General features: G+C 41.4%; 1 protein-coding gene across 5 annotated transcripts in view; it reads left to right on the forward strand.

The window, feature by feature from the left end:
• WARS2 (tryptophanyl tRNA synthetase 2, mitochondrial) overlaps positions 1-18,935 on the forward strand; it is a 43,929-nt gene that overhangs the window by 15,510 nt on the left and 9,484 nt on the right. For 3 of the 5 annotated variants that reach the window (XM_087757551.1, XM_087757552.1, XM_087757554.1), the window contains exon 2: positions 7,209-7,466. The exons of 1 other annotated variant lie outside the window; for it this stretch is intronic. In XM_087757551.1, coding sequence (XP_087613677.1) covers positions 7,209-7,466 — 258 coding nt within the window. Of the gene's footprint in view, positions 1-2,453; positions 2,713-7,208; positions 7,467-18,935 lie in introns of all 5 variants that reach the window. One more of the 5 variants, XM_087757553.1, reaches the window with a different exon arrangement.

The raw sequence follows: 18,935 nt of genomic DNA on the forward strand, positions 1-18,935 counted from the left end.
CTTGCTTGGATAGCTTTATGAACAAAGTCTAAATAAATTAATTAGTCTGAAGCCTTGTCCTTACCTTCAGTTACTCAAAGAATACAATTAACAAAAGACTGTTTGGGAACTGATTTTATACTCTATATCTGGCTAATGGGGGTCTTGAAAATTTAAGTGTCCATCTCCCCCGCCACTGGCTAGATTGAGAAGCTAAGATGTACTGCCTCTGTACTTCTAGGGCGGGATTAATGTCATCATCCTGTGGTCTGTTGTGTTAAAGAACAGGTCTAAAACAGACTCGAACCAGCCCAACTTCGATGTGTACTTCTATGTAATTGTACAGATGTTTTCCTATGGAGTCCTGAGACGTGTCTGTCTGTTGGCAGCTTTCTCCTACTTCCTTGGCTGGATGCTAGCTTTTTCTGTTTTTAAAACCCACAAAAAGATGAAAGTGTTTATAAGGTGTAAGGTTTCCTTGTAACTGTAGCTTTTTTGCTGTCATTTCAGGTGTATGATGGCAATATTTCTGTGGAGCTATAAAGAAGGGAGGCTCTGAAAACCTTACTCCTGTGAATGCTTTCACTTGATTTTATTTGTGTAACTTCTTTGTGAAGCGGAGGAACTGTATTATGACTGATTTTACTACATATTTGAGAAGCAGCTTTCTGTTGACTGTGCCAGGCAAATACATGTATTCAGCAGGTAAATACTTGTATTCAGCCCCCACAGAATTCATAAAGCTAAACACGAGAGATTAATCAGGATACTAAGAATTGGCTGGTGACATGGGATGTTTTGATCCGCAGGGATCTTTTCAGTGTGGATTCTCAGCACTTTCAGAGACTTGAATTGGTTTCTTCTTTTGAATGAACGCAGTTCGAGGCTTCCCAAATCACTAGTTACCTCTCCAAATAGCTGTATTTTGTATCCGTGGTTTGTGTTTCGGTATGAGGAGAGTTTCACGCTTGGGTTTGCCTAGTGCTTATCCTGATCAATTTAACAACAACAAAAATAATCTTCCTGGTGAAGTCTTAAAAATCTTTAAAAAAAAAAAAAATAGAATGAAAAAGGGTAACTTCCTATAATTTTAAAGGAGGCAGAGGTGGCTTCTTATACTAATAAACAAAGGGAGACTTACCATTTTAAATGTTGCAGATGTGCTGCTGAGCTCATGGAAGGAGCCCTGTAACTTTATGGTCAGTGATACAATGAAATGCTTTCAGCAATGGGGTTGTCTTTTGCTCTTCACTTGATTTTTAGTTTGGAAAAGCAATTCTGGAGTATGGTTAGCTGTACACTTCCAAGCTTGTTTTTAAAGGAATCTTGAACTGTTACTTACCAGACTCTCTAATGTTTAATTTTTAAGACAGACATGTTTTCACAGATTTTTCTAAAGTAACTATTAATATTTTAATTTCAATTTTTAAGCCTGTAAACGTTCTGCCTGCGTAGATCCTCAGCTTTTTTAAAGATGTCTTGTAGCTGTTGTGTTGTTTAGATACCAATTATGTATATATCTATTAGAGTAATATGTACTCAAATTGTACAGATGTCTAAATTAGAGGGTATTAACGAAGTAAATTTGAGTCAGCTGACAGTCATGGAATGAAATAGAGAACCTTTATTGTGAAACTTTTTCTACAGCTGCAGATGGTTTAAGGAGCACATGGCGTCCTGCTCTGGAGGTTGCAAAAAGCTTTTAAACACAATTGGAAATGCAGTGTGTACAGCTACCAGCATCCAAAGGACTGCAGAGCTGCTTTTAGGGTCTAGTACTGCCAGGCTGCGGAAGAGCTGGGAAGCTCCTCTGCGTGCTCTTTAACAGACCAGAGTCCTGTGTCTGCGTTCTGAGGGGAACATTTTAACCCCTAAAATTGATTGTCCTCCTTCTCCAGGTTTCCTATAAATAGCGAAAGGGGCTGTTTTTTGGTACAGAATGGCTGACCGTGCTTAGTATGTGAAAACAGTTTGGCCCACTAAGGGCAAAATCCAAACTCAGTCTAAGGCAGCTGTATTTTTTTGAGTTCTCCCTTTGAAGATTTTTTTGCTGTGGTAGATTGTCGTGAGCATAAATTTTAGACAGTTTGCATGTTTCTTTTAAAGATCTGGTGGTCTTCAAAGATGTAACATTCAGTGGGCTCCAAGTCAGTCTGCCCACGTCATTAATAACGTGAGAAAGTTGTGTATTATGCATACACTTCCCTATATAACTGAACAGCATCAAGTTGACTTTACTAATATTCTTCTGTAAAAATTCTGTCGATTGGACAAGCATGCTGTTAACACCTTCTTTCCTTTAAAAATGAAGCTCTTTGCGATGGTCTTTCAGGAGACACACAGATAGGGTTTCCTTAACTCTAGCAGCCTTGGTTTGTTCCCCAGTTCTGGCACACTTGTCTCACGAGCGGGGAATGAGCGTGGTTTTGACTGCTGAATTGATGCCTTGACGACTGTAGCCCTCCTTACTACAGGTGTGGCATATGAGAAAAGCTCTGCTTGGGTCCAAGAGAGCAGCGTTGGATTTGGGAAGCGCTCATCTTTTCCAGTATTCCCTTTTGTGTTGAAAATGGACGTGGCCATACTGCAGGGTGTCGGGGCCAGACTTCATCCATCTTGCTCTGGGACAAGAATGTAACGCTTATTCCTGATTATTTGAGAGCATTTGGATGCTGACAGTTTTTCAGTGTGAGGAAGAGCCGTGGTTCGCCTCCTCATGAAAAAGGAGGTTAGGTAAGAGAATACCTGAATCTTAATGGGGTTTGGGCCAAGCTTCATTTAGAAATGCTGCTGAGAAATGCGCCGTGGTGTTTGGAATTGCCATGCAGAAGGCTTATTGAGAGAAAACAAATAATAGATGTTAAAACATCTGTCAGATACCACGCTTTTAACAGGAGTGAGGATTAACATGCAGCACTAGTGGTGTAGGTGCACACACCACACAGAGTTAAACATACGAACAGCAGGCTCACACTGTGCTTACTACAGATGTCTGAATGAGTGAGTGCCTGTGGGCTGGAGCTGCATGTCTTGCGGCTTTCACTCTGCCCCATTGGGAAGTCTTCACTCCTTTTGTTTTTATCCTTTTCCAACTCCAGTACTTTCGAGCACACGGCTCCTATCCCCTGACCTAACAGCTCCATTGAAGTGCATTCCAGCCCCATGATTTCATGGTACCAGGCAGAACTCCCCTGCCATGCTGCTATGCTGCCCGCTGCTTCTCACGGAGCGAACAAACAGGGAACATAAACTCTCTCCAAAGGAGCAATGTTCTCTGTATATTTTTAGTGCTGGAAATCCAAGATTCATTTAAGGGTGTTTTGTGTGGGCTTTTTTTAATATAGACTTCGGCTAACACAATGGAATATTTCATACCACCCTATTTGCTGTAACATCTCGTGCTTTATGTTGTTAAATGGAATCAAAGGAGTTAAAGATGAAAGACTCCCAGTCAACTGGTCCCTCAGCTGGGAGCCTGTGTGAGTTTGTTCTTTGTAACGTATTCGCTAGCGCTTTACCCAGGTCCAGCCTAGCTCAGTTTTCTTTATTGCATTTACTTGTTTCTGGAAATTCCATACTTAGGCTAAGTAATTTCTGAGCTTAGATTCAGTATAATACTGCTGCTGTTTGTTTCTCATGTTTAACTTGATATTTATTGCCCGTATACTGAACAAACCTTTTATAAGTAGTTGTTTACCATTTGAATGTACAAGCACCGTTAAAGATGCCATGCTTGCTTGCACAGGTATACTCTTCACTGGATGGACAGAGAACTTTATCTCTTTATATGAAACTGTGTCCATTTTACAGTGTACTTGGGTGTTTTCTTTCCAACATGCAGTGTGTCACCAGATGCTAACTTAGGTAGTGTTACAGTAAACCTATCTTTAATTAGCTCATTGTTACCCTTCAAATAATTTGGCCTTAGTACAGAATTTGATTGTGTAGTGTATGTTGAAACATGGACATCTTGTATTTTCTTGGTAAAAAAATGTGCTTAAACTACCTACTTCAATGTCTCTATTGCATTTGTACCATCTATTTGAGTGTATGATTCTCAAATTAGGGGACATAATTTTTGGCAATACATCGGATATGTTCATAGTGATTTAATCTACAGTGACCTGGGAGGGGGAAAAGGCAGATAATGAACGTGTTGTGGGAAGCATATGGAGCCGGGACTGCGGCTGCAAGGGAACGCAGTCTGTGTGCCCTGGGGACCGAGAAGGTTTGTAGGCAGAGCTGTTCTCCACAGGCTCAGGGTGCCGGCTCTTTTTGGGTCAGGGTATGGGCATGTGAGCTGATCTGTGCTGACTGCACAGAGATTCCCGCTGTCTGGTGTAACAGACAGTTACCCGGGGGTAGAGCTGTTTCTGCACTGAAGTAACACCAGCTTCAGGGTCCCAGGGACAAGAAGCAATAACATCAGGAGGCGTTTCAGGTGATGCTGTCTTTGTCTAGGCTGCGGTTGGAAGATGTGCAAGTTTCTGTACCATGCTTTAACACGGTCATCCTAACATACTTTATTTGATGCACATCCGTAGTGGATTTCTAGAACACCGTAAAGTTTCTTGGCTATCCTAACAGTGCAGGTAGGAAACATATTTTATGTAAAAGTCACTGGAGTCAAGGCAGTAATAGCTTCCTTACCATAGGGTAAACTCTGTGCCTTCTTACTGTCTTCATATACCATGCAAGAGCTCTTCTGGGAAGCAGGAGGTGGGGAAGCACAAGCGGAGGAAGAAAAGAATACGGGAACGCTGGAGGGATGAAACTACCTGATAAGATAAATGGAGAGTAGCGCTGTAAGAAGCTGTAGCCTGCGTAGAAGAGTGTGGTTCACCAGGCATATGAATGGGCAGTGGAAAGCAGGAGGCACTGTGGGGAGGAGTAATTGTGGGAAGGAGCATCAGGACTTGAACCGAGTGAGGGGAGACAGGGAGATGAGGAGATGTGCTCTGACAAGCACTCAGCTGTTCTGGGGTCCCTGTAGGGGCAGAAAACAATCTCAGTGATCGTCTGTCTATAGCCTTGTTATCTTCTCAAGCTCTTATTTGCTTGGTGAAGAGCAGGGACGTGGGAAGCAAAAGACAAATGCTATGCCTGTGAAGTACCTGTTGCATTGCCTAGCACTGCTCTATGCCCTTAATAACAGACGCACAGCTCTGAAGCCTAGTGAATCCCGAGTTTCTACAAGAGTTGATTTTATTTATGTATGTTGGGATTCTGTATGCCTCCTTCTCGAGGTGAGCACCTGGCCCTTCTCGGCGTTAACAAAAAGCTGCCTGCAGTCCTGGGGCCAGGTAGCAGCTTGGTGGGAGGTGAAGGGCTTCTGCGAGTGGTGATGAATGCTCTGATGTAGGTTCCTAGGAAAACAAGGGATCAAATGGCAAACAAGGAATTGAGTAGCATAATTCCATTTTTGTGTAATGGAAAGGAGAGGCGTGGGTAGTCAAGAACTGGAAGTTAGAATTGCTGTTGGAGGAAATGGTGTGCTTTTTATTGCTGTGACTACCTTGCAGCTCCTGTGCTGGAGGCTCTCCAAGAGCACTTAGAAAATGACTCAAGAATATACCTCGAAGTCAAGCAGATATTTGGGATGGGGTGAGGGGGTTACCACCTGGACCTAAATGTATAGGCATTTATGCGAGCAGGAGAAATTAGCGTGGTTGCTAGCCCAAACCTGCTTTTACCTGTCAGCACAAACGCTTAAACATTGACTAAGAACGTTGTCTTGATCTGAAAAACAGGCTTACTTTGAAAGCAGAGAGATTTTTTCAGCAAATTTTGAGGGAAATGGGCTAGGCTTTTCTGAACCATAGATCATTAAAAAAAAAAAAAAAAGTCCTATTCCACTTGGAGACATTCTCATTAATTTTTCTTGAGTCTGAGTCGAAATTAAGTCAATTTGAAGTCCTTTTTTTGTAATAGTTAAAAATAGTGGTACTTGGCCCTGACTTTGCTGCCATTTTGTGTGGTTTCATAGTTGCATGACCTTATTATTTTTTTTTCTCCCCCATACATTTGTAACAGATTCACAGAAATGAAAATGGACTGCATCAGTAAATAAATTCTCTCTACGTTGTTATAGATGTTGCTTATAAAATTTAGCAGGAAGAAAAAAAATCATGGAGCCAGAGGCATAATGCAGCTGATGTTCCTGCTGCACGGCAGAGGCTGAGGGTTTATATTGTACAGCCTTGTAACTGGGACTCCCCGCTGAGATTGGTGGGACCCTCATTTATAAGTTGAGCAGTCTTGCATGCTCTTACAACTTGGCACATACAAGCATTTTCACATAAAACATTGCTGAGTTACTTTCTGAATATGGTGGAATTCCTTGGAAAGGTCGAGGAGGTAATTGATCATACGCTGACAGCTTGGGGCTCTGAGAAAATGGTTGGATGGAGGGCTGGGATGCAGGAAAACAAACTTTCCAAGATGGTAACTGTCACTTAGCCAAGCTATACATGTTTTAAGCTTTTTAATCTTTGTTCACAACCTCAGCTGCTTCATCAGTTTTTGCTGCTTCTCTGCGAACTCTTTTCAGATGTTGAGATTTCACTGGTACTGATGCATCCACCGTTACAGGTGTGATCTTGAGCAGTATTTCTTTGTAGAACTGCTTTAGAAAAGCTACTGCTGCCAAGATGGGGGGTTTCAGGACTTTGATAATCTCTTTCATTATTCTTTGACCTTTGGGTCAAGGACTAGGTTTCTTTCAGAAACCTCTCAAAATGTTCTTTGCAACTAGAAAAACAAGACTTCAGTGTTTATGGGAATTAAGATTGCCATCTACTTGGATACTGAGTATGTTTTCAACAAAAATGTTTGAATTTCTCTGTGCTGTGATCCTAAGCTTCTGTATCAGAGTGGATGATGTGCTAAAGAGAAACCTACACCTTTGGCGCAAAAAAGGATGAAAGAATCTACCGCTTGGCTTCTGAGGTCTGGTTTTCACTGGTCTTGTTTACAGCTATGTTTGTTTGCTTATGCAGTCTGACAGCTTAAAATTATGCTAGTTGTCAGTCTCTCTGCAGTAAGATAGAGTATTTCGACTGACTTACTGCAATTATTTTTAGTCAATCCTGAGGTAATTCATACATTAATACACTGACAGGAGGAGACAAGAGACAGGCATAAGTGAGGCTTTATTAATGACATTAATAAAGATATAAAAGAATCTGTCAAAAAATGCATGTGTTAATTTTACCAATGCTTTGTAACAGAATACGGCCGTGGATCGGATCTTCTCTGGTATTCAGCCAACCGGGACACCTCATCTGGGTAACTACCTTGGAGCCATTCAGAACTGGGTGAATCTGCAGGAGGAGTGCGGCTCAGTGCTCTACAGCATTATGGACATGCACTCTCTCACCATGCCCAGGGAGCCAGCTCTCCTGCGCCAGAACATACTGGACACCACTGCTGCCGTCCTTGCCTGCGGTGTTGACCCAAAGAAGTGTCTCCTGTTCCGACAGTCGCTGGTTAGTGCTCCTGTTACGTTAGATTTGTTCCTCGTTACGTGGCTTTCCAGACATGTTAATGAATGAGCGTAGCATTACTGAACTCCTTTATCATCTTGGCGTCGGTGGTCCTAGAAAATGTTAGCAGTGTTGGATTTCAAACTTATCCCTTGCTGCTGTTTCGAAGGGGCTGAAATCATGATTGAGAAGTTCATTTAGGGATAAGTAGATTTTAAATTTCCCAAGCAGAGCTAGGGGCTTGTGTGAGTTATGAGTACTATACTGAAAAGACCTGTTAGGAGAGCATTAATTTAGCTTGGTGAGTTTCACTTTAGTTGCAAAGTGTTAACTCATAAATGCTTAAACGTAGTCTGTGCAACCATCTTCACTATAACCTCCTTTTCATGTGCGCCTTTTTCCACCTGATCTGATAATTCGTATGTGAAGTATTTGCTGCTTCTCCTGACCACCCCAAGGGGTACGGGGCTTACCTTCTTACACATGTCAGCCTAGTCTATCGCATGCTGCGTTTTCCTGGAACACAACTTAAATTTCTTGCCTGACTCACTTTCTGTAACTGACTCTAAACCAGCAAACTTCTGTGATTTCCCACAGAGGTAGATGTGTCGTAGCTTCTGCTCTTGTGAAAACATCTTTAAACGGATGTCCAACTTGCAACAGAACTGCGACGGTGATGTGCACGGGGTCTGAATTTTATCACTGCAAGATGAAATCATGGTATTGCATTCTTCCTTTGAACATGGTTCTTCGCAGGCAGAGTTTCCTGGGGTTGTCAAACTGCAAATGACAATCATAGCTCCTTAATCCCTGGTGTATATTGAAATGATGAAGACAGGTACGCTCCCTGCTTCGCTTTTCCTCCGTATAAAAAAAAACAGTCTAACTAGATTAGCTCAGAATTCTGGTGGAGATATGTTGAAATTAATTTATCCTTGGTTCAAATCTGTTTATCCTTTTAAATAAGTTAACAGCTTGGGTTTTAATTTGGCTCTACTCTGACTTAATTCACCTTGAGGCTGACGTTAACTGGAATAATCTCAAGGTGAGTTACAAGCTGGTGATGCAGTAAAAACCAGTCTGGAGTTTTGTTTTTTCTTGTGTTCAAGCAACTGAACAATTCACTTAGTTACAACACAGGAGCAGTGACTAGATACACAGAGAGGACTCTTCAGCCTAGAAGAGAGGTGGTTTGCAGGTTATGGTTAGAGAGGAATAAAGTACAGGTTTATAAAACTGCAAGTGAAATGGAGAAAACAGATAGGGAACAACTGTTTTATCCACTGAAGAACATGAACTAACAGGTATCAAAATAAGTTAACACCTGGTAGATTCAGCACAAGCAAAACAACGCTGCGTTTCATTAAGTCCACAGTTAGGCTACAGGACTCCTTGGCACAAGGATACAGCACATGGTGAAATGTGCATGAATTCAGAAAAGGACTCAACAAATTAATCTGAAAAATCCGTTGAGGGCTGTGCTATACCTGAGGTGCCACCTCTGCAGGGAGTGCTGCAACCACAGTTGGGAGAGTATCTGTGCTTTTCTGTACTTACGCTCTTTTCTGTTGGCTGCTGTCAGAGATGGGTATTTGATCTGTTCCGGTGTTGTTTTTCTTATGTTCTTACGAGTCTAAAAGCTAAACTACTGCTCTTCCAGGTCTTGCTAAAGCCACCACGCAGAATTCCTTTGAAGCCAGCAGTTATCAGTGAGAATCTTACCTTGCAGTCAGCCGCAGAAAGCATGTTATATCTTTCACAATATAATAACGCAGAGATTAAGTCTTTGAGTCCCCAAAGAGAAAGTATCAGACTCAAGAAATGAAGGACTGTAAGTGATGCTTTTACAGAACCAATACAGTCAACAAGCAATGAAAACTTTAGATGGCTAGACTTGAAAAACATTTGGCTTCATCAAAAACAAGTTTCTACCAAAGATGATTCTGGTTTATGTTACAGTGGTTAGGCTGGCCTCTGTTAATAGACTGCCTTTTATCTTAATTTTTCTGGGTGTCCTTACCTGTCCTGATCTAATGGTTTTTCTTCAATCTAAACCATTAAGTATTTGCTTTCTGTGGGCAGTGCCTGATGTCTCGAACCATATTCTTACTAATACTTACCACGCGTGTATCAATACAACTGTCAGAAGTGGCTGATCCTAGCAGATTTTTGTAAGCCCTTTGTCACGCTGCAAGCAGAAGAAGGGCTCTTAGAGTTGTTCGTGAATCCCGACTGTTTCAGTCATGGTTCGGGCTGAAGAGGTTTGTTGGCTTCCCAAAAACAGGGCTATTCGAGCTGTATGTAGTGGTCAGATGTACCCAGAGATGCACTAGGGTCTGTTACGATTGCATTGGCGGGACCAGACGTTTCTCTGGAAGCAATTAAAAGGAATATCTGCGTGTAGCTCTTGATGCGAGGAGAGGAGACAGGAACCTTGCTAATGTGATTATTGTTTTAGTATGATAATGAAATAGTACGTTATGGAATGTCATAATATCAAGATGATTGTACCTAAAAACAAAGGTGCAAGCTGGATTGCAGCTCTCGCTAATCAAGAAAGTTTATTGCTTGATTTTGGACAGGTAATTGCTCAGTTTTCAAAAAAAGGAGCTGGCCTCTCCTTTTCAGCCGCTGTAGCAGTCTCCAAGGGTGGTCTAAAAAGCCACAGTTTTGTTTACAAACATTTGGCTGAGGTGTAAAGCGAAGTGACTGAAACCGGTTGTATACTGAAATAGGTTGTACTTCCAGAGGTCATCAGGAAAGCGGTGAAAATCCAGCTGCAAATAGAGAACTGGTTTAGGTATTTGGTTATGGGCAAAGTAGCTTTCTCTTTTCAATACCAGATCAAACTGATAAATGAGGCACTTCTCAGGAGATGAACATGCTACAATTATTGCTGCATTTTCAGTTCTATCTTGAAAGTTACCGAATCTATAGATCACAGAAGTGCTACTGCAGTCACTTCTGATTCACACTTCTGTTCATTTTTTTAAACAAACATCATGCAATTAAATTATTATGGAATAAGAACTTTTGGGTTTAATCACCAAAACCGGCTACAACTAATGACTGGTAGCACCCTGCTTCTGTAGCAGTACATAGCAGAATGAAATCCTTGCACTGCAAAAGCATGCTAGTAATGGTAAGCTCCCATTAAGGGAATTGCTCGTGCAGTCACTGTTGGAAATGCTCCCATGTCTTCTTACTTCCTCTGGGTTAACTTGGGCAAGAATGGTCTAGAATTGCTGAAGAGGGTTTTTGTTTGTTTATTTGTTTGGCTTACTCTTTCTGTTCGTTCTTTCTGTTGCTGCTTGTATTGCTTCCCTGGAATATGTTTGCCATATGTGGAAAAAAATATTGATTACTTTGTTTCTCGAAAGGCTTGCGCATTTGGTAAGGCTTTCACTGTCAGTAGGCTTTTATTTACAGCAGGATTTATGCAGATCATATCTCTACTCCAGAGCTATCTGAAATACCTGCCTCCAGCGTTTTCCCACATTTTATCATCCTTTCTAATACAAGCAAGAGACAAAAGGCTGAACAATGTTGATCACAGCTTGACCGCTGGGAAAAAGTGTGGTGAGAACAGATACCTCTCACGTTGACGCTAGATCCAAAAGGTGCTGCTACGATAAGGATGCAGGTGAAGTTGTCTTGGAGTCCCAGAACTGATTTCAGTGATGTCCTTGCCTTGCAAGTAAAATGAAATAAAAGTGAGAGGAGTTTTGCATAGACTGATTTTTCCTGTATTGCTTAGAGGGTATATGGCCTCTGTTCTTATGTATCAGGTATACAGCTAAGTTACCTATAAATGGAAAGTGCTAGTTTGATGAAAATTAGGTTTCTATGCTTCAGAATCTACCATTTGTAAATTATAGTTTTTTATAGCATATATAAATGGCAAGTTAATGTCTGGCTCCGTATTTGGTCTCCATACATAGCAGGTCACCAAATACCTCCCACACTTACATTACCGTATACAAACTTGAACTCCAGCTTAGGGAAGTAGTGGCTACAAAGAGCCAAAGAGAGGATAACTTGAAAATACTTAGAAGCAAGAAGGATAATGAAGAATATTTAGAGTAGTGTCTGGAATCGCATTGTCTGTGAAGGGTTATAAACAAGCACATGTAATTAGAGTATCTAGGAACACACAATTGTGGAATATGTTGGACACCAGAATGGCCTCCCAGAGAGAAAAGCTCTTTCACTACAGCTTGATTAATTAAATTCTCTGAAGTTGGAAGACAAGTCATAGAAGAGTGACAATTTCTGTAAGAATAAAAATGAACGCATATTTCAAAATTACGCGTTTTTATTTGGAGCACAGCTGCAAGATGTGTGAAATGCTCTTTGCTCTTAGAGAAAATAATGTCAAGATAGCTGCCTTTGTCTACCAGGCGTAAAAGAGAAGTAACAGAATAATGACTTAGACAATGTATCCTGAGAATACTAGAAGAAAGAGCAAATATATTCCTTAAATTGTATCATAACTGATAAAAGCTGTAACAGTCGTCTTTCATAAAACTTAGAATGTTTTATTAAAAACACAAAGGACTGCGGGGAGGGGGGAAGGAGGAAGACAGTTAGCAATCGGCACACATGGTAAGCTTATATGGTATAAACCATTTTCTCTGTTTCCTGGTGGGTACAATACACATTTCAGTTCTTACCCATAACCATCTTGTATCTCATCTGCTTCACAGTCAAAACAATTTTAGAAACTGCTGTTGCGTGTATGTGGTCTCCGGCTGTTCTTCCTGTCCACCTACCCGTTGTAGCAGGCACATGCTAAATGTCCCAACAGAAACTAAAACTCCGTCAGAGTTGATTCGGCAGGCAGTGGTTGATGTGCTGCACTAACACTTCTCTGAGGAGCCCTGTGAGTTTCTGGACAATTTAACGTTCGGTTTCTGGGTGGAAAATGGCAGTTTTCAGCCTTCTGGATGGGGTGATTTATTTTGTTGAGTATAATCAGCCGCAATATTCTTGCAGTGTGCAAGCAAACTGAAGCAGTAACTCTGGGAGGTGGGAATTTGCCAATTTGTCTTAGCCTTAACTCCAAAAGCCAAAATACAACGATTTAAATGTGTGCGCTAACTGTTTCACTGCTATTATTTTCCAGAAATATCCAGCTGCTTTGTTTTGTGGGCAGAGTTTGAATGGGTTCATGCTACTTGTTGTCCAATTTTCAGAGGGGCTTAAAAGCTTCCATTGCATCATAGCTTATAAATTCATTTAAGTACATTAATTTAGCATGGTCCATTGAAAACTTCCTGTCATAAGAGGAAGTAGGTGATATTTAATTTAGAAAATTCTGCTTCTCTCATCCCTCTTTTCTCCCTCGTAGGACTGGGCTAGACATAGCTAGAGCTCAGTGGGAAGAAAAGTCATGGTTCAGTAGGATTTCTTTTTTTTTTTTTTTTCATCATCTTCTTTCTTCCTTAATTTACCTGGTTTATTTCATACCATTATGTAGCTGTTATATGCTCCTCTCTCCACCAATCTTCTGGATACACCAAGCTAATTACTCCAACAGTATTGTGGGTTAAAGTAGGAGAATGTTTCTGAAAATAAGTTCATTTCATAATGAATAAAGGGAGGGAAAGGGGTGCCTGGGCCAAATTACTGTGCTCTATCTCCATATAATCTGATTCCAGTAGGGGTATTCTTGGTCAGGCTCTTTGGAAAGGAGAGACAGATCTTACTTCTGTAAGTTTTAGCCAAATATAAACAAGGATAAGTGATTAAATTGTTTAAAGGTAGTATTGAAAGCTGTAAACACTGATAGATTTACCAATGAGAGCTAGATAACCACACCTAATCCAATACATTGCTTAACATGTTCTTTAAAGCAGATGTTGCCTTTGTAACCATGAACATATTCCACCTGCACTTGAATTATTTCTTTGAACAGGAATGTGGGATACCATGTCAAATCTTCTGTCCCAAAAGTATCTTACTGGGTGTTCAGTTGCTGCGTGCATTTGATTGAAGAGCAGTCTAATTTGTCTTGTTTATGGCGCCGTTATTCTCTAGCTGTATAATACAGAGATGTGTTACAAAGTATCTTGAACATGTTGTTTGCAACTTTAGGCATTAATAAAATCTTACCTCTTATTCAAGAAAAATAAATGTGAGCAGCACTTTCTTCTAAAAGGCCTCTTAAATTTTTTGGCAGCACTAACTGGTACTTCTAGGAGAGACAAAAATCCTAAAAACATGTTTCATTTCTTTTGAAATTTAGGACACTTTCCCTCCTCTGTTCAGATTTCTTTTAGTACACAGCTACCCAAATTACCTCCCCAGACCTGCTTGTTTGGCCTTTACGCTGTCAAAATCAAATCTTTGGAATTTATTGCCCGTTTAAGACGTAGCCCTTCAGGAGGTGACGCTGCTGAGGGGAAGCCCTTTCCACATAACGGATATGCAGCAAATTTGCAGCCCCTTACAGAGAAGGGCTGTAGGTTGCAACGTGAGGAAATCCATCTTGAAAATGAAACACTGCATCTCTTTTTGCAGGAGGGCAGTTCAGCTGCCAACGCACAACTTGATATAATAAGCCTCAGACAGCTGAGTTCCAGTGTTGCTGATTTGCCTGCTTGCAGAGCTGCTCGCAGGATCCATGCCTTTCCTTCTGTTATTGTTCTTGAATCTCATTGCTTGCTGTCCTCCGCTGCCGTACGTCTCGGCATGAGAAGTCATCTAGAATTACTTGGACTAACTGTAGCTATTGGTTTTCCACGTATATATCATCACCTGCGGCTGTGGCCAGGGAATAGCAGCAATAATCCGGTGGGGAATAGCTAGGATCAAGGACAAAGTGATAGATCTGCAGGGAGAAGCCCTGAGCTTCTACTTCAGCATATAAAGCCCCAGAGATGATCCGAGTGTACAGTATGATCCGAGTTTAATAACGGCAAATGGCCGCACAAGCGAACAGTTAAGAAGCTATTTTTCTGTAAAGAGGGAGGAGCAGGGCCCTCGGCCAGGTGAAGAAACAGAGGTGTTTTGTGCCTTCTCGATAACTGCTCGTTATCATTTGGAAGCGGTCGCTTCTGTTAAGTAAGCGTGCTCAATAAAAAATGGAGCGAAGGGAATCTGATTACGCAGACTCGGGCTTGTCGGGCCACAAGGAAGGAATGTAAGTCGTTTGTTCTGGAAATAACTCTTTGATTAGTGATTAGTAAGCCAGGTTGTGGGGGATGCTTAATGCGATGGAAATTGAAGGAGGAAATGTGTCGCTGGTAATAGCAGAGAGATGACCATCTCGACCCTCTGAGAAATGTTGATGGTTTTTACAGACTTGTAACAGATTAGGAAAGAAAACTGTGTTGAAGTGGGAGAGAGCACAGAGCAGGGAAAAAGAGAGAAACTTGATGTAGTTACTGAGAAAAGCAAAGGGTAGGATTTGGGCTGTCTGAAAAGAGGGGTTCACTGTAGGGATCTGGTTCAGCTTTTTTTGTGAAAACTGCTAAGTGGGAAATAGTTGGCTTTGTACGGGAAACAATAAATAGAGGACTTAGAAGGCTGTTAGTCCTCCAGATATTTTCAGCCAAGCTGCAAGAAATATTTCCTGAGAAAATAATGCTTATATTGAAAACAGGCTATTATATTATTTCAGGACACAAAAGTAGCTGGAGTTGACATGAAGGATTTAATGGATTAGATAGCTGTTTTTCACAGTTACCAATGATTGCGACATTCTTGGAAGTTGGTTTGACATACAGTTCAGGAACTGTCGCTGGTTGTGAGTTTTGTTTGTTGGAGATGCAATTCTGTTTTTCTGAGTTTTGTAGTGGTTTTATACTGGGGTATTTGGGGGAGAGAGCACTGCTGAGAAACCGATGTCTTCGTTGTAGAAGGGCAAAGCTGATTATTAGCTGTTCTCGTTCGGGAAAGTGGGACGGTCCTGAACTACGTTATAGCTCCAGAGGGTACTTCTGTTGTCAGATTTTAAAATACAAACCAAATTAAGTTCTTTACTCGTTCAAGTATATGCAGAGTAACCTTAATTGATTGGAACTCTATACACTTTTATTCTTTTATTTCCTAGAGTCATAGTTAAATTTTGTATGAACTCTTTTTTTTTTTTTTAAAAAAAAGGCAAGTAAAAGACCTCTCTGACAGTCCTACTCTTTTTAATGATAATTTTGTGAATAGTGATGCTTCTTTGACAAAGGCCTTCCTTGCGACGGCACCATACATGCTACGTAACAGAATAGGAAGCAACTGAAAATCATTTGACAGATTGATACAAAGATGAGCTGTCTTTTCTCTGTTTCGTTCCATTGTTTGAATTTCCTGGAGGGATTGCCTCTCTCCATAATACTATGGGAAAATAAAAATACTTGTGGGTGAAGATACCAGAATCTAACAGAAGATGCGTGACTGGGGTTGTACAACTGACCCGCTGCTCGAGATGATGGTAGTGATCAGGAGATGTTAACTGAGGTGAGAGAAGCTGCAAATTTAGTACAGGGAGCAATAGTATTGCACTTCAGCTGTCCACATACAGCCTTACCGGGATGAGACATACAGGTAAAATTTTTGGATGCAATAAATGATCCTTCCTAGTTTTACAATCTGTTAGCTATGATGCCATTCTACATTTGCTTTTGGGTGGTGCGCAGGACCTAGGTCGGGATGTTTTAGGGGAGGGCTCTGAGTAGTAACCACCTCATCATAGCAGTGTTCAGCGTTGTGGCTGGAGAGAGCTGACCAAATAAAGTGTGTGAGTGTTCTGTTTGGAGAAAGGGAGCTAGGTGAAAACAAAGTCCAATAGTCAGAAATAAATAAACAAAAAGCAAGAAAGCTACAACTATCCTGGAGGTTGTGTTTTAAAACACCAAATGTATTTAAAAAACAAAACCAAAACACAACAAAACCAACAGTTAAATGTGTGGCACTGCTCATGAAGAAACGTTGGTCCAGCAAATCCCTTTCCGTGGTTCCGTAAGTTAGGATGCAATCATAGGAAAAGATTAGATTTTCAGAAGGGAATACTTGTCCAAATTAGAAAAACAAGAAAGCATATAAAATTGGCAAGTTCCTTTTTTTTAAACAAAAAATTAAAGGGGCTAAAAAAGAATTTGAGGAGCACCCTGCAGAGGATTCTTGACTAAGTGGTCTTGCATCAAAACCAGGAGGTCATTTAGGAGATCGATGAGTACGAAGTACAGGAGACGCTCCGGGTTGATAGGCCCTAAGAGCAAGGCTCCGTTTTCACTCTTGGACTCTGGTGCCGAAGGCATTGGGAAGGTTGCCACTTGATGCATTTTGTAGCAGCAGATCAGAAGAGCTAAGTCAGTTTATTGTAGATTTACAGAAGCTATTAGGTAAAGATAGTTTAGGCACCAGATGGCATTCAGCTGGGAGTCTGAAAAACCCTCAGCTGTGAAATGGCAGAGCTGGTGGCCAGGGTGAACAGCCTGCCACCATGAGTGGTCGCTCTGCCAGAGGAACAGTAGGTCGAGGCCATGTTGGCAGTACGGAAGCAGAGCTCTAAAGGGGACCCCGGAATTTACAAACTGATGATTTTGACTTTCACCTTACCAGGGATGGCAGAGTCTTCAACAAAGAATAGGGCAGCGAGTGCGTGAGCAAACAGTCTCGCCGGAGAGTCGCTATGGTTTCTTGAAAGGGGAATCCTGTTTCACTAAGCTGCGGGACTCCGTGGGGGCGTCAGTAAGCATGTGGATAAAGGGCATCCCAGGAACATAATGGATTTGATTTTTTTAAAAAGCCTTTGACAAGGTTCTATATCAATTCTTAGTTTTTTAAAAAAAAAAAGTATGGGAGGAAATGTTCATTACCAGTCTTGCAGCTGGCTATTGTTGAGAGCCAAACAGGGTATAGGGATCGCTTTTTTTTGAATGGCACAGTCAGTAGTCATGTCCCTCAGGGATTCGTGCTGGGAGCAATTCTGGTCAACATCGTCGTTCATGACCTGAAGAAGGTAGCGAACAGAAGTTTGTGGGCAATGCTAAGTTCCTCCGGATAGTTAAATGCTATGCCAAGGAAAGGAATTCCAAAAGGACTTGTAAAACAGCGTGGGTAAGGAAATTAGTGGTAGAAGAGCTTTAAATGCAAAATAAAGCATCGAAGTAAAAGTAATCTAAACCTTCTTTAGGCAGTATTGAGCTGAGTCACAACGCAGGAAAAAAGTCTTGGAGTCATCGTTGACAGTTCTCTGAAATCATTGGCTCAGCACAAGTAATTTTCAAAGAAGCCAACAATATGTCATCATCACCACATCCCAGGAAGGGTCTCGAGAACAAGAGAGGTGATGTTTTGTCGCTATACAAAACCTTAGTCTGCCCATATCTTGAATATTGGGTAGAGCTTTAGTGTTTGCATCTCAAGAAGGAAGCAGTGAATTAGAGATGATACAAAGAAGGGAAATTAATGCTACAGGGGATCCAGTAGCTGCCTTAAAAGGAGAAATTTAGAAGTCTGGGATGCTTCAATTCGAAGAGGAGAAGGCTGAGGTATAGATGCAATCGAAGTTTACAAAATCAGAAAAGCACGGGATAAACGGAATTGTTCACCAAATTGTGCAATACAAGAAATGGGTGTTATTCAAAACGTTCAGTGGATAAATGAAAGTACTTCTTTCCACATCAGGTTTGAACCTCCGGAGCTTGTTGGTGTGTGTGGCTGTGAAGTGGGCGGTGTCAGCAGGTTCAGAAAGGGATATGGGGCATTCGTGGGGAACGTGGATACCCACAGGACTGGGCCAGGGATAATACCTTCCGATATTCCCTGCTACAACAACTATGGACGCTGGAGAAATATGGGGGGGAGAGACTGTAGGAAGCGATAGGCTCATGTGCTCGCCCGAAGTGCTGTCTCTTGTTGCCGCTCCTGGAAATGGAGCGCTAGGCTACAGCTTCCCCTGTTGTGATCCAGTACAATATTACTTCTTGCGTTCTTATGGTTTGGTTGTTTAATGAAGGCATTTGCTCAGAATTTTAAATGGACTCGGGGCAAGAGGCTGGCTGAGTTTGTCTGAGAGAATGGCTTCTCCTAGTTGTGACCCATTGGTATTGCTCAGTGCCAGAAAGGAGGAGTAGACTGGGCCTTTATTTTACTGGTATCATATACATCTTTACTTCTTCCAGTTTCTTTGTATCCAAAGTTATCCAATCAAAGTGATGGAGTACTGTAGCTTAATGAGTAACCACATTTGAGCTGATGCAGGGTGACCGACCAAATGCAGCAATTACCTGCCCCTCTTGCCAAGTAAAACACAGTAGCTTAAACCATGATTTAGTCTGACAAATGATTTGTGGTTTAAGCCTAGTACCTCCTGATTCGCAGACCAACATACAGTCAGTTACTGCAATTTGGGTGATGAATGTTAACTCATTAGGCTCCAGTACTGAATTTTTTTCCAGCTGAAATCTCTACCCTTCTGTGCAGTTTTTTATATTTTCTCCCCCTTTTATCAGGCTTTTTCTTCACAGAATT

The sequence above is a fragment of the Nipponia nippon genome, unplaced genomic scaffold (assembly GCF_047370975.1).
Source record: "Nipponia nippon isolate SJK-2023a ecotype South Korea unplaced genomic scaffold, ASM4737097v1 scaffold_2, whole genome shotgun sequence".
Taxonomy (NCBI): Eukaryota; Metazoa; Chordata; class Aves; order Pelecaniformes; family Threskiornithidae; genus Nipponia; species Nipponia nippon.